The sequence below is a fragment of the Schistocerca cancellata genome, chromosome 1 (assembly GCF_023864275.1).
Source record: "Schistocerca cancellata isolate TAMUIC-IGC-003103 chromosome 1, iqSchCanc2.1, whole genome shotgun sequence".
NCBI lineage: Eukaryota > Metazoa > Arthropoda > Insecta > Orthoptera > Acrididae > Schistocerca > Schistocerca cancellata.
Window position 1 is genome coordinate 714,105,653 of NC_064626.1, and position 13,833 is coordinate 714,119,485.

The 13,833-nt window shown below is 40.8% G+C and overlaps 1 protein-coding gene across 2 annotated transcripts in view; it reads left to right on the plus strand.

Moving 5' to 3' along the window:
- Nucleotides 1–13,833, plus strand: part of LOC126162175 (uncharacterized) — a 137,836-nt gene that overhangs the window by 91,182 nt on the left and 32,821 nt on the right. Inside the window, exon 3 of one of the 2 annotated variants that reach the window (XM_049918490.1) lies at nt 2,970–3,028. The exons of the other annotated variant lie outside the window; for it this stretch is intronic. Coding sequence (XP_049774447.1) covers nt 2,970–3,023 — 54 coding nt within the window. The 3' untranslated portion in view covers nt 3,024–3,028. The remainder of the gene's footprint in view (nt 1–2,969; nt 3,029–13,833) is intronic. 2 annotated transcript variants of the gene reach the window in all.

Genomic DNA, 13,833 nt, shown 5'->3' on the forward strand with positions numbered 1-13,833 from the left:
ACATTATAAATTAGCAGTACTACAAACTAACATAGAAATATCAATACAGACATAAAACAGGTCAAAAGTAGGTGGTACAAGCCCAAGGAGATTTTAATTACACTTTTATACAAAGACAATAAAGACACTGAAGTCACTGTAGTTTGTGGTGTTCCACTGGACATTGCAAAAGGCTGCACATGGTTCCTATAAGGTGTGAGATCACCATGAGCAATAGTGAATGCTCTCTTGCTGGCCACATGATTGATAAGGAGGGCTTGTGGCAGGGCATTGTAATGCTCCACCAGAGCATTTGTCAATTGCTGAATGGTCATTGGTGCATGTGGACATGCTGCAGTATGTCTTCCCAATGCATCCCACATGTGCTATAAGGGATTTAAATCAAGGAAAGGGCTAGGCCAGTCCATTCATGAAATATCCTCTCGATCCAGTAGCTACTTCATCTGTGCTGTTCGATGTGGTCATGTATAGTGATCCACAAAAATTAAGCCATGGTTTAATGCAGCACTGAAAAGATGAACATGGGGAAGGAATTCAGATGTTGCAGTAAGATTGATCAGTGAGGCCATGTTCAAATATTTGGAGGTTAGTGTGATCAAGCAACATTATGCCCTCCCCACACCGTAACACCTGGACCAACAAAAGGATTATCTTTGAGAATGTTGCCAGTTGCATTACATGTTTCCACCTCTCACCATATGAGGGTGCATCCAGAATCACTACCCAGTTTATAGCTGCTCTCATCTGAATGGAGCACTTGACTCCACTCTTCAATGGACAATTCATTATACTCTTGGCATAATTGAAAACAATGCTGTCAATATGTGTTTGTCCATAAAACATATTTTACTGGTCATTGGGTACAGTGACCAAACCCATGCAGTTGCCATGCCACAGTAGAGGACAAGATTGCATGCCTTGTAATCCTGTTAAATGTGATTGCAGTTCCACCCACTATTTGAGATGGGTCACTTTTTGAATGGTGCACACAACAGCAGTCATCCGCTACTGTAGTTGACCATGGCCAACCCACTCGCCTCCTTCAGGCAGCTGTGTCTGCGGTCTGAAATGCTCCCCATGTGTGTGAAACAACGCTGTGAACAATACCAAGCTCCTAAGCTACATCTTGTCAACTTTGTCCTTCTTCCAGTTCCCATGAGAGAAACCAGTGTTGTCCCTGGGTCATGTTGTAATTAAGAGCACCACCCAAGTGCATTGTTAATGCTTCCTGATTGACGTTCACTGTCTTTCTCCACCAAACATTCCTTGCTTACTGCACACATCAAAAAGGTTGCGCATCACCTCGGTTCCAAGAATCTTGGAACCTGTACAGAAAATTGGAATAGAGATCAACATAAACATTATTTCTGCCTTTTTATTGCTCATGAAAACCACACACTGTATGTTGTACAACCACACAGCGAGACCTTCAGAGGTGGTGGTCCAGATTGCTGTACACACCAGCACCTATAATACCAAGTAGCATGTCCTCTTGCATTGATGCGTGCCTGTATTGGTTGTGGCATACTATCCACAAGTTAATCAAGGCACTGTTGGCCCAGATTGTGCCACTCCTCAATGGCGATTTGACATAGAACCCTCAGAGAGGTTGGTGGGTCACATCGTCCATAAATAGCCCTTTTCAGTGTACCCCAGTCATGTGAGATTGGGTTCATGTCTGGAAAACATGCTGGCCACTCTAGTCAAGTGATGTCATTATCCTGAAGGAAGTCATTCACAAGATGTACATGATGGGAGTATGAACTGTCGTCCATGAAGATGAATGCCTCACCAATATGCTGCCGACCATGGTTGCCTATCAGTTGGAGGATGACATTAACATATTGTACAGCCATTATGGTATCTTCCATGACCAACACCGGCATATGTCTGCCCCACATAATGCCACCCCAAAACATCAGGGAACTTCCACCTTGCTGTACTCGCTGGACAGTGTGTCTAAGATGTTCAGCCTGACCAGGCTGCCTCCAAACACATCTCCAATAATTGTTTGGTTGAATGTATATGCAACACTCATCAGTGAAGAGAATGCCATGCCAATCCTGAGTGGTCCATTTAGCATGTTGTTGGGCCCATCTGTACCACACTGCATGGTGTTGTGGTTGCAAAGATGGACCTTGCCATGGACGTTGGGAGTGAAGTTGCGCATCATGCAGCCTGTTGTGCACAGTTTGAGTCATAACACGACATCCTGTGGCTGCACAAAAAGCATTATCCAACATGGTGGCATTGCTGTCAGTGTTTCTGCAAGCAGTAATCCATAGGTAGCAGTCATCCACTGCATTAGTAGCACTTGGGTGGCCTGAGCGAGGTATGTCATCGACAGTTAAGGTCTCTCTGTATCTCCTCCATATCTGAAAAAAACCTCTTTGGTTCACTCCAAGATGCCTGGACACTTCCATTGTTGAGAGCCCTTCCTGGCACAAAGTAACAATGTGGACATGATCAAATCGTGGTATTGACCATCTAGGGATGGCTGAACTACAGACAATGTGAGCTGTGTACCTACTTCCTGGTGGAATGACTGGAACTGATTGGCTGTTGGGCCCCCTCTGTCTAATAGGCGCTGGTCTTGCATGGTTCTTTACATCTTTGGTGGGTTGAGTGACATCTCTGAACAGTCAAAGGGACTGTGTCTATGATACAATAGCCACAGTCAATGTCTGTCTACAGGAGTTCTGGGAACCAGGGTGATGCAAAACTTTTATTAATGTGTGTAACTACTAAAAGATGTAGTCCACACTGGTCATGTTACTTTAACTACTTATTGCAAAAACTTAACAGAGATTGTGGCTCAGCACTGTAACACCAAATATAGACTCCTTGTGGCTTCAACAATGTCCATTATATAAAATCATGATATTGAAAATTGAAAAAGTATATTGCTGATTCTCTACATTTCATTGTTTACAATTAATGTTTTAAATATCTGGATATATTTGTTGCAGATTAAACTTGGTCTTGGTGCAGGTCAACATAAAATAATTGCATTTATGATTTAGAGACAGTAAGTTTTGCAAATACACTCCTGGAAATGGAAAAAAGAACACATTGACACCAGTGTGTCAGACCCACCATACTTGCTCTGGACACTGCGAGAGGGCTGTACAAGCAATGATCACACGCACAGCACAGCGGACACACCAGGAACCGCGGTGTTGGCCGTCGAATGGCGCTAGCTGCGCAGCATTTGTGCACCGCCGCCGTCAGTGTCAGCCAGTTTGCCGTGGCATATGGAGCTCCATCGCAGTCTTTAACACTGGTAGCATGCCGCGAAAGCGTGGACGTGAACCGTATGTGCAGTTGACGGACTTTGAGCGAGGGCGTATAGTGGGCATGCGGGAGGCCGGGTGGACGTACCGCCGAATTGCTCAACACGTGGGGCGTGAGGTCTCCACAGTACATCGATGTTGTCGCCAGTGGTCGGCGGAAGGTGCACGTGCCCGTCGACCTGGGACCGGACTGCAGCGACGCACGGATGCACGCCAAGACCGTAGGATCCTACGCAGTGCCGTAGGGGACCGCACCGCCACTTCCCAGCAAATTAGGGACACTGTTGCTCCTGGGGTATCGGCGAGGACCATTCGCAACCGTCTCCATGAAGCTGGGCTATGGTCCCGCACACCATTAGGCCGTCTTCCGCTCACGCCCCAACATCGTGCAGCCCGCCTCCAGTGGTGTCGCGACAGGCGTGAATGGAGGGACGAATGGAGACGTGTCGTCTTCAGCAATGAGAGTCGCTTCTGCCTTGGTGCCAATGATGGTCGTATGCATGTTTGGCGCCGTGCAGGTGAGCGCCACAATCAGGACTGCATACGACCGAGGCACACAGGGCCAACACCCGGCATCATGGTGTGGGGAGCAATCTCCTACACTGGCCGTACACCACTGGTGATCGTCGAGGGGACACTGAATAGTGCACGGTACATCCAAACCGTCATCGAACCCATCGTTCTACCATTCCTAGACCGGCAAGGGAACTTGCTGTTCCAACAGGACAATGCACTTCCGCATGTATCCCGTGCCACCCAACGTGCTCTAGAAGGTGTAAGTCAACTACCCTGGCCAGCAAGATCTCCGGATCTGTCCCCCATTGAGCATGTTTGGGACTGGATGAAGCGTCGTCTCACGCGGTCTGCACGTCCAGCATGAACGCTGGTCCAACTGAGGTGCCAGGTGGAAATGGCATGGCAAGCCGTTCCACAGGACTACATCCAGCATCTCTACGATCGTCTCCATGGGAGAATAGCAGCCTGCATTGCTGCGAAAGGTGGATATACACTGTACTAGTGCCGACATTGTGCATGCTCTGTTGCCTGTGTCTATGTGCCTGTGGTTCTGTCAGTGTGATCATGTGATGTATCTGACCCCAAGAATGTGTCAATAAAGTTTCCCCTTCCTGGGACAATGAATTCACGGTGTTCTTATTTCAATTTCCAGGAGTGTACATGATTTAATTTGGGTCACCATCTAATTGCAACAATTCTTTAATAATTTTCGAATTAACCAGACATGTTCTTTATATTATAAACTTGTGGGCTTAAAATAACTCTGGTGTAGCCTAAATAATTTCGAATTCATAATACCTGCATGCCCTTGGAAAAAATTATGGTTGTAGCTTCACCTTGGTTCCACCAATTCACAGTGCCAGCACAATGCCATATTGGCTGATATCACAAGGCTAGATCACTCAATGATCCAGACTGTTGCCCCTGCAACTACTAAGAAGAGTGCTGCTCCACTTCAGGAACCACACATTTGTCTGGCCTCTCAGTAGAAACCTCTCCATTGTGATTGCACCTATGGCACAGCGGTCTGTATTGATGAGACACACAACCCCTCCCCACCAATGTCTAGGTCCATGGTTCATGTCCCACAGTAGTACAATTTTATATACCATTTAGCTCCATAAATGATGATATACAATTCTGCCCTCTTTCAAGGCTTCCTTAAATGGTAAATGCTTCCTGACACTCATCTGTCCAAACAAGAGCTACCTTTGGTCTTAACATCCTATTCAAACATGGGCTATTAACACTTCTTCAGATACAAAATTTCTAAGAGAATTACACAAACCCAGAAAAGACTTTAACTGTCTCTGATTCTTTGGAGATGGACATTCCTTAATTGCCTTTACGATTTCAGGGTCAACTCAACTACTGGTGGTGGATAAGATCTTTCGTAGGTTTTTTACTTCTTTTCCCAATTTATATATATATATATTAGCTTAAGTGTCATGCTCCCTTTATTCAAAGCTTGAAATACTTCTTTCAACAGGTTTCACTGGTCTTCTCAAGATTTAGTGGCAGCCAACAGGTCATCTAAATACACTGTTATTTTTAAATCAACTCTGGTCCTAAGACTTGGTCTAATGCTTGTATGTACACTGACACACTAATATACAACCCAAGTGGAGTCACTGTATATTGGTAACACATTCCTTTCACCAAAACGGCTATATAGTTCCTATACTCTTCTGCAAGTGGAACTTGCCAGTAACCAAGTGTCAAATGCAGACAGGTCATATAATTCACCTTCTAGTATTTTTACAATATTCCATCCATATTTTATTGGCGAACAGTCTCTCTATTCACTACTGTATTCAACCTCCCAGTATCTATGACCGACCTGACTCTACCATCCTTTTTACCCACAATGATAGGTGGACTATTGTATTCACTCTTATCCTTCTCTATAGCTTCTCACTCCGTCATCCTCTCAATATCTTTGTACAATGTATGGTATAGAATAAGGCTTTCTTGCAAAAGGCTCATGTGGTTTCACATCTAATTTACACCCAAAAGATTTCAGCTTTACCTGGTTTATCTGAGAATACATCTCTATTCACCCATGAAATTTCTCTCAGCTATTTCTGTTGCTCATTCAATCCTTCTACTTTATCCAGTTGGTTCTTCAATTCTTCCATTATTTCTCTCTCATCTCCACTACCACTATAGTCTAGGTTCAGTTCTAAATCACCAACATCAACTCCTATTAGCATTACTTTTATTTTTAATTGTCCTACTAAACTGTTGCTATCCACTAGCACCCATTCAATACTTACATTCACTTCTGACCCTTCACTTGTAAAACTGATATACTGTCTCCAGAATTAATCTCTGATCAGCATTTTATTAACCCATCAATCCCTAAAATAATATCCACACTCAGACCAGGTAACACAAAAAATTTATGAACTAGACTTATGCCCCGAGTTCAAATTCCAAAATAATTTAATTGCTTTATGCAGTTTACCTGTAGCACATACTTTTTTCAGTTCCAAAACAGGCACATCCATTACATCATTAGCATCCTTTATACAGTTATAAAGTTCTTCAGCAATTGCTCTAATTTAACTACCAGTGTCCAAAAGGGCTTTTTCTTCCCCACCATAGGCTCTTATTCTTAAAAATGGTCATATGACTTTAATATTAACAACTTCCCCTTTCTCATGTAATAAGTCTCTCTGAGTATTGCCATGCTCCCAATCTCTACAACCTAACTTTGAATTACTTCTTCTCCTGACTCTTAACAAATTGCACAGAAACTTCTTTTCTCCTCTTCACAAGTTGCCATTCCCTTGTCTTTACCAATTATGAAAACTTTAACCTTCCTCTCCACATCTACACCACTATACATAGGGTTTCTAGAAGTCTCCCCCCTATCAATTTCAGAAACTTCCCCTTCTGCTTTCTCACTATTTTCCTACAAGCTATCATACATCAGAAATGCACCCTTTTGTGTCCTTTCTTCTTCTTCTTCTTCTTCTTTTTCTTCTTATTTTTCACAACTACTTTCACCACTGTCTTTTTCCTCACTATTACTACATCCAACACGTACCACTTTATCTTCCTATTTCTCACCTCCCCACACCTCTTCATATTCTTTAATTCCCTCATACATTTGGGAAAAGTTTTCAAACATGAACAACATTTCCATACATGAACCCACTTACTCTACGTTATTCCTACAAATTAACTTCAGACACTCTCACTTCAATCACCAAATCCTGACTTCCCCATTTTCTATCAGCACGACTAGTATTACCCATATTATATATTACTCTACTTGTTGTATCACCAGTGCAACTTGTAATGTTGGCAGAACTGAGTGTTTGATCCACCCCAGCACTGGCCCTCACTGTTGTGGGTTATCATTTCCCATGTGAAATTCTCCTCTTGCATAATGACATCTACTGTTACCCTAGAACTCATTTGACATCTTTTTCCTCTGCCTCTTACATTTACTTGGTTCGCTCTGTTAGTCTGCTCTCTGTTCTCCTGGTACCACACAGCGTCTCTGTTTTCATGAGGCAAGAAATTTGTTTGCCATGTACCTACATCCATCACTCTATCCAAAACGTTTTTAATATAATTACTATTATGCCCTATGAATTCACATCTTTTATTAGGAGGTAACTTTCCCATTAATATGACTATAGTATCCCCATCACTCCAAGTACTATCCATATGTTCCATTTTATTGATCCACTTCTCATAGTACTCTCACATACTCTCCATATTTCTCCCATTGTATCACAGAGCTTTCTTAAAAGCTTCTATAACATCTATTTGTTTCTTTTTGGACATGTTACTCTCCTAAAAAAGCTGAAACAATTTCCCTAAACAGGCACATCTACTCACCAGTCCAAATTTTCTCCTTTTAAGTATGCACTGCTGCTCTCCCCCTATCGTTAACTAATCTTTCTCTAACCAATCTACAGTAAACTGGCTTCTCAAACTATTGTACATTCCCATTAGAATCAAACACTTTGTTATTAAAACTACTGCCATCTCTCACATGTACTATCACAGCTGAAGCTGCACCATTTCTATCTTGTACTGTTCTCTCCAAAGCTCCTACTCTATTTTCAATCACAGGAGTGGTCCTTTTAACTTCTTCCATTTCCACCTCAGTCTTTTAGCTACTTTCCTGGAAATCTTGATTTCAGTATTCCTTCACTTCTACACACATAAAAAAAACGTTTGCATCACCTCAGTTCCAAGAGTTCTGGAACCTGTACAGAAATTTGGAATAGAGATCAACATAAACATCATTTCTGCCTTTTTATTGCTCATGAAAACCATACATTGTATGTTGTACAACCATACAGCAAGCCCTTCAGAGGTGGTGTTCCAGATTGCTTTACCACTAATACCTCTAATACCCAGTAGCATGTCCGCTTGCACTGATGCGTGCCAGGTGTCATGGTTGCAAAGATGGACCTTGCCATGGACATTGGGGGTGTAGCTGCACATCATGTAGCCTACTGCACACAATTTGAGTCATAAGATGACATCTTGTAGCTGCACGAAGAGCATTATTCAACCTCTTGGCATTGCTGTCAGGATTCCTCCAAGCCATAAACTGTAGGTAGTGGACATCCACTGCAGTATTAGCTCTTGGATGGCCTGAGTGATGCATGTCATTGACAGTTCCTGTCTCTCTGTATCTCTTCCAGGTAAAAATAACATCGCTTTGTTTCACTCCAAGACACCTGGACAATTTCTTTCTTGAGAGCCCTTCTTGGCTCAAAGTAACAATGTGGACACAATCAAACTGTGATATTGACCGTCAAGGCATGATTGAAATGTTGTTGTTGTTGTTGTGGTCTTCAGTCCTGAGACTGGTTTGATGCAGCTCTCCATGCTACTCTATCCTGTGCAAGCTTCTTCATCTCCCAGTATCTACTGCAACCTACATCCTTCTGAATCTGCTTAGTGTATTCATCTCTTGGTCTCCCCCTACAATTTTTACCCTCCACGCTGGCCTCCAATACTAAATTGGTGATCCCTTGATGCCTCAGAACATGTCCTATCAACTGATCCCTTCTTCTGGTCAAGTTGTGCCACAAACTTCTCTTCTCCCCAATCCTATTCAATACTTCCTCATTAGTTATGTGATCTACCCATCTAATCTTCAGCATTCTTCTGTAGCACCACATTTCGAAAGCTTCTATTCTCTTCTTGTCCAAACTATTTACCGTCCAGGTTTCACTTCCATACATGGCTACACTCCATACAAATACTTTCAGAAATGACTTCCTGACGCTTAAATCTATACTCAATGTTAACAAATTTCTCTTCTTCAGAAATGCTTTCCTTGCCATTGCCAGTCTACATTTTATATCCTCTCTACTTTGACCATCATCAGTTATTTTGCTACCCAAATAGCAAAACTCTTTTACTACTTTAAGTGTCTCATTTCCTAATCTAATACCCTCAACATCACCCGACTTAATTCGACTATATTCCATTATCCTTGTTTTGCTTTTGTTGATGTTCATCTTATATTCTCCCTTCAAGACACCATCCATTCCGTTCAACTGCTCTTCCAAGTCCTTTGCTGTCTCTGACAGAATTACAATATCATCAGCAAACCTCAAAGTTTTTATTTCTTCTCCATGGATTTTAATACCTACTCCGAATTTTTCTTTTGTTTCCTTTACTGCTTGCTCAATATACAGATTGAATAACATCGGGGAGAGGCTACAACCCTGTCTCACTCCCTTCCCAACCACTGCTTCCCTTTCATGTCCCTCGACTCTTATAACTGCCATCTGGTTTCTGTACAAATTGTAAATAGCCTTTCGCTCCCTGTATTTTACCCCTGCCAGCTTTAGAATTTGAAAGAGAGTATTCCAGTCAACATTGTCAAAAGCTTTCTCTAAGTCTACAAATGCTAGAAACGTAGGTTTGCCTTTCCTTAATCTTTCTTCTAAGATAAGTCGTAAGGTCAGTATTGCCTCACGTGTTCCAGTATTTCTATGGAATCCAAACTGATCTTCACCGAGGTTGGCTTCTACTAGTTTTTCCATTCGTCTGCAAAGAATTCGTGTTAGTATTTTGCAGCTGTGGCTTATTAAACTGATTGTTCGGTAATTTTCACATCTGTCAACACCTGCTTTCTTTGGGATTGGAATTATTATATTCTTCTTGAAGTCTGAGGGTATTTCGCCTGTTTCATACATCTTGCTCACCAGATGGTAGAGTTTTGTCAGGACTGGCTCTCCCAAGGCCGTCAGTAGTTCCAATGGAATGTTGTCTATTCCGGGGGCCTTGTTTCAACTCAGGTTTTTCAGTGCTCTGTCAAACTCTTCACGCAGTATCGTATCTCCCATTTCATCTTCATCTACATCCTCTTCCATTTCCATAATATTGTCGTCAAGTACATCGCCCTTGTATAGACCCTCTATATACTCCTTCCACCTTTCTGCTTTCCCTTCTTTTCTTAGAACTGGATTTCCATCTGAGCTCTTGATGTTCATACAAGTGGTTCTCCTATCTACAAAGGTCTCTTTAATTTTCCTGTAGGCAGTATCTATCTTACCCCTAGTGAGATAAGCCTCTACATCCTTACATTTGTCCTCTAGCCATCCCTGCTTAGCCATTTTGCACTTCCTGTCTATCTCACTTTTGAGACGTTTGTATTCCTTTTTGCCTGCTTCATTTACAGCATTTTTATATTTTCTCCTTTCATCAATTAAATTCAATATTTCTTCTGTTGCCCAAGGATTTCTAGTAGCCCTCATCTTTTTACCTACTTGATCCTCTGCTGCCTTCACTACTTCATCCCTCAGAGCTACCCATTCTTCTTCTACTGTATTTCTTTCCCCCATTCCTGTCAATTGTTCCCTTATGCTCTCCCTGAAACTCTGTACAACCTCTGGTTCTTTCAGTTTATCCAGGTCCCATCTCCTTAAATTCCCACCTTTTTGCAGTTTCTTCAGTTTTAATTTACAGGTCATAACCAATAGATTGTGGTCAGAGTCCACATCTGCCCCTGGATATATAGACAAGATAAGCTGTGTACCTCCTTCCTGGTGGAATGACTGGAATTGATGGACTGTTGGACCCCCCATGTCTAATAGGTGCTGCTCATGCATGGTTGTTTACATCTTAGGGCAGGTTTAGTGACATCTTTGAACAGTCAAAGGGACTGTGTCTGTGATACAATATCCACAGTCAACATCTGTCTTCAGGAGTTCTGGGAATCAGGGTGATGCAAAACTTTTTTTGATGTGTGTATTTTTTTTTTCACACTTTTCAGCTTGGGCTTTGATATTTATCCAAGTCTTCTACTTTCTCCTACATACAATCTAAATATTCTTTTGTTTTTCATTTAATTCAAGTTCTGTTTCCATATGCGTCTCCTTAATATTATTTTTGAATTTATCAAAATCTTTATTTATGACTCACCTTACAACTCCTGTTTAAAGTCCTTCAAGCTTTTTTTGAAATTTTTATTGAGCTCTTGTTTTTCTTGCCTTTTGCTAACGGTTTCTATTTTCCCACTCAGGTGTTTCTTTAATTATTTCTGCCCTTTTTCCATTTTATCCAATTTCTTCTGTCATCCTTTGATTTCCTCCATCAGTTTCTTCTGCACTCCAGTGAGCTTCTTATCTGCCCACTCACTTGTCTCTGCCCTTCCTCCATTTTTTCGAACAGTAATTTAAACATATTTTCTACTCCTCCCTTCACACCTATTTCTTTTTTGACACCTGGCACCAATTCAATGACTAATCCTTTTTCTAGATTTTCATAACTGATCCATTTTTATCTACCACCTGTTCACTTCCCCATGTCTGGAAACAGGCTACACATTCATATTCTTTAATCATTATTCTGTAAATACAAGGAATTCAGGTAAATGAAAACAAATTACCCATTCCCCATCCACTACATTTCTAAATTTTTATCAAAAATCAACAAATTCCATCAGGACAGCACTAAAATGACACTGTCTTGTCACAGTTGACATATTTGGAGGTAATGAATCAGAGGGCATCATAAAATGTGTGTGTATATTCTGAAACAATACCTCTCAAACCTCAACTGAGTTAGACCCAACCATGTTCCATTATTTGGAGTGACAATATCATGATCTATCAGCCCTAAATTTATCACACCTAGGAATTTCAAGTTAACCGGAGCCAGGAATGCTCTGTTTTTCTTCAGTTTGACTGAACGTTATACTCACACATACACACACCCAAAAAGTACTACAATGTGAATGATCACCAATTAGCCCAAATCAAACAGATAACCACTCATAAATCATTCTCCTAAACAAACTGAACAACTCATGACATGATTTATACCTAATAATGCAATGGCTAGTGATGCGTAGTGTGCAAAAGTCATCAGTCAGAGCACAATAATTCACATGACATCAAATAAATAAATCGTATAAATGCAGATAAACACTTACAAAATACATATATAAAGACGAACTGACACTTAAAAGCAAATGAAAAGATATCAAAAATCATTGTGTTGGAAGTTAATAGTTTTTCAGCACTATTATGGTTATGAAAGGAAATAATAAAAAGAATAAAACCAAGTTTTAACTACTGTTCTGAATGTCATTGATGATACAACTGTGTAGTATTACAGCATGACAATTTACAATTGCATAAAATGAATGACCAAATTATTATATAAAGCCCTTTTACATTACTGAATAAAATGATACATTTCACAGTGTCTCTCAACCAATGTTCCTTCAGATTTTCAATTAGCTGATGCTGCTGATAAGTCATTGATGTTCATGTCATTAGTCCATGGTCTTTGAGTGAGTAATCCAGTAATTGCTGTCATTTTACTGAGCTCCTTGACCAGGGATACCTGTTGTGAACCTAAGAAGAATGCTTGATGTTTGTAGAATTAATTCCAATCTGCATTTCTGCATATGTCAATGAACATAGAACATGTTCCATCCATTCATTAATGCATGACGTAACCTGACAGCATAATGTTTGTTGCACACATTAGCAGCACTTTCCACAGTATATTCACCCAACTACAGAAGTAAACAAAGTTGGTTGTACTGTAAATTGTTAGTTAGCACACTATACTTTCATAGTTAAATTTCTTTGTAACAGTATATGACAAGAAACTACATTACCAAATTTTCCACTTTATTGCACAGTTCATGCCATGCACTAACGAGGTGGTGCTGTCTACAGTTGAAAACAATATCTTTATGATGTGCTCATAGTTTACCTGTCTGCATATCAAAGGTTTAATGTAAGTCAAAACACAGTTCCAGCAAGTAAACTACATGACATGTGAAGTCACTAGTTCTTTAATTGTGGTACACTCTAAGACCATAACTGTAGCACTGCCCAAAATCTGATATTTTCCCCCAGCCACAAACACAATGTGCATCAGCACATATGTGGCACAACAATCATCTGCACTTTCTTCTTCTTGCTCCTGAGTTTATTTGATGCCTTATCTTTCAATTTCTCAATGTGACTCTACATCTCTCAAATATCTCATTTCAAATGGCTCTGAGCACTATGGGACTTAACTACTGAGGTCATCTGTCCCCTAGAACTTAGAACTACTTAAACCTAACTAACCCAAGGACATCACACACATCCATGCCCCAGGCAGGATTCGAACCTGCGACCGTAGCGGACGCGCGGTTCCAGACTGACGCACCTAGAGCCGCTCGGCCACCCTGGCCGGCTCATATCTCATTTCACATAATTCTTTCAAAAATTTTGATTACATCAATTAACAGTTCTAGACAAAACCAGAACTTCCTATTACTCAGTGCATAGAAAATTAATTCAAATAACAAAGTATACAACATTAGAATAACAGAAAATGAAAGTCACATTATACAAACACACATATAACTATGCCAAGAATTAAATTTAGAGAACTCATTCTTAAATAATTTTTCAATGTATGATGAAAATAAATCAGCAATGAAGTTAAAAAGAAGTAGAAAGGAAAAAAACAAAATGTACATTATCCTGTAGTGTTATCTTCACAGTGCCAATGTCTGAACATGTGTGAG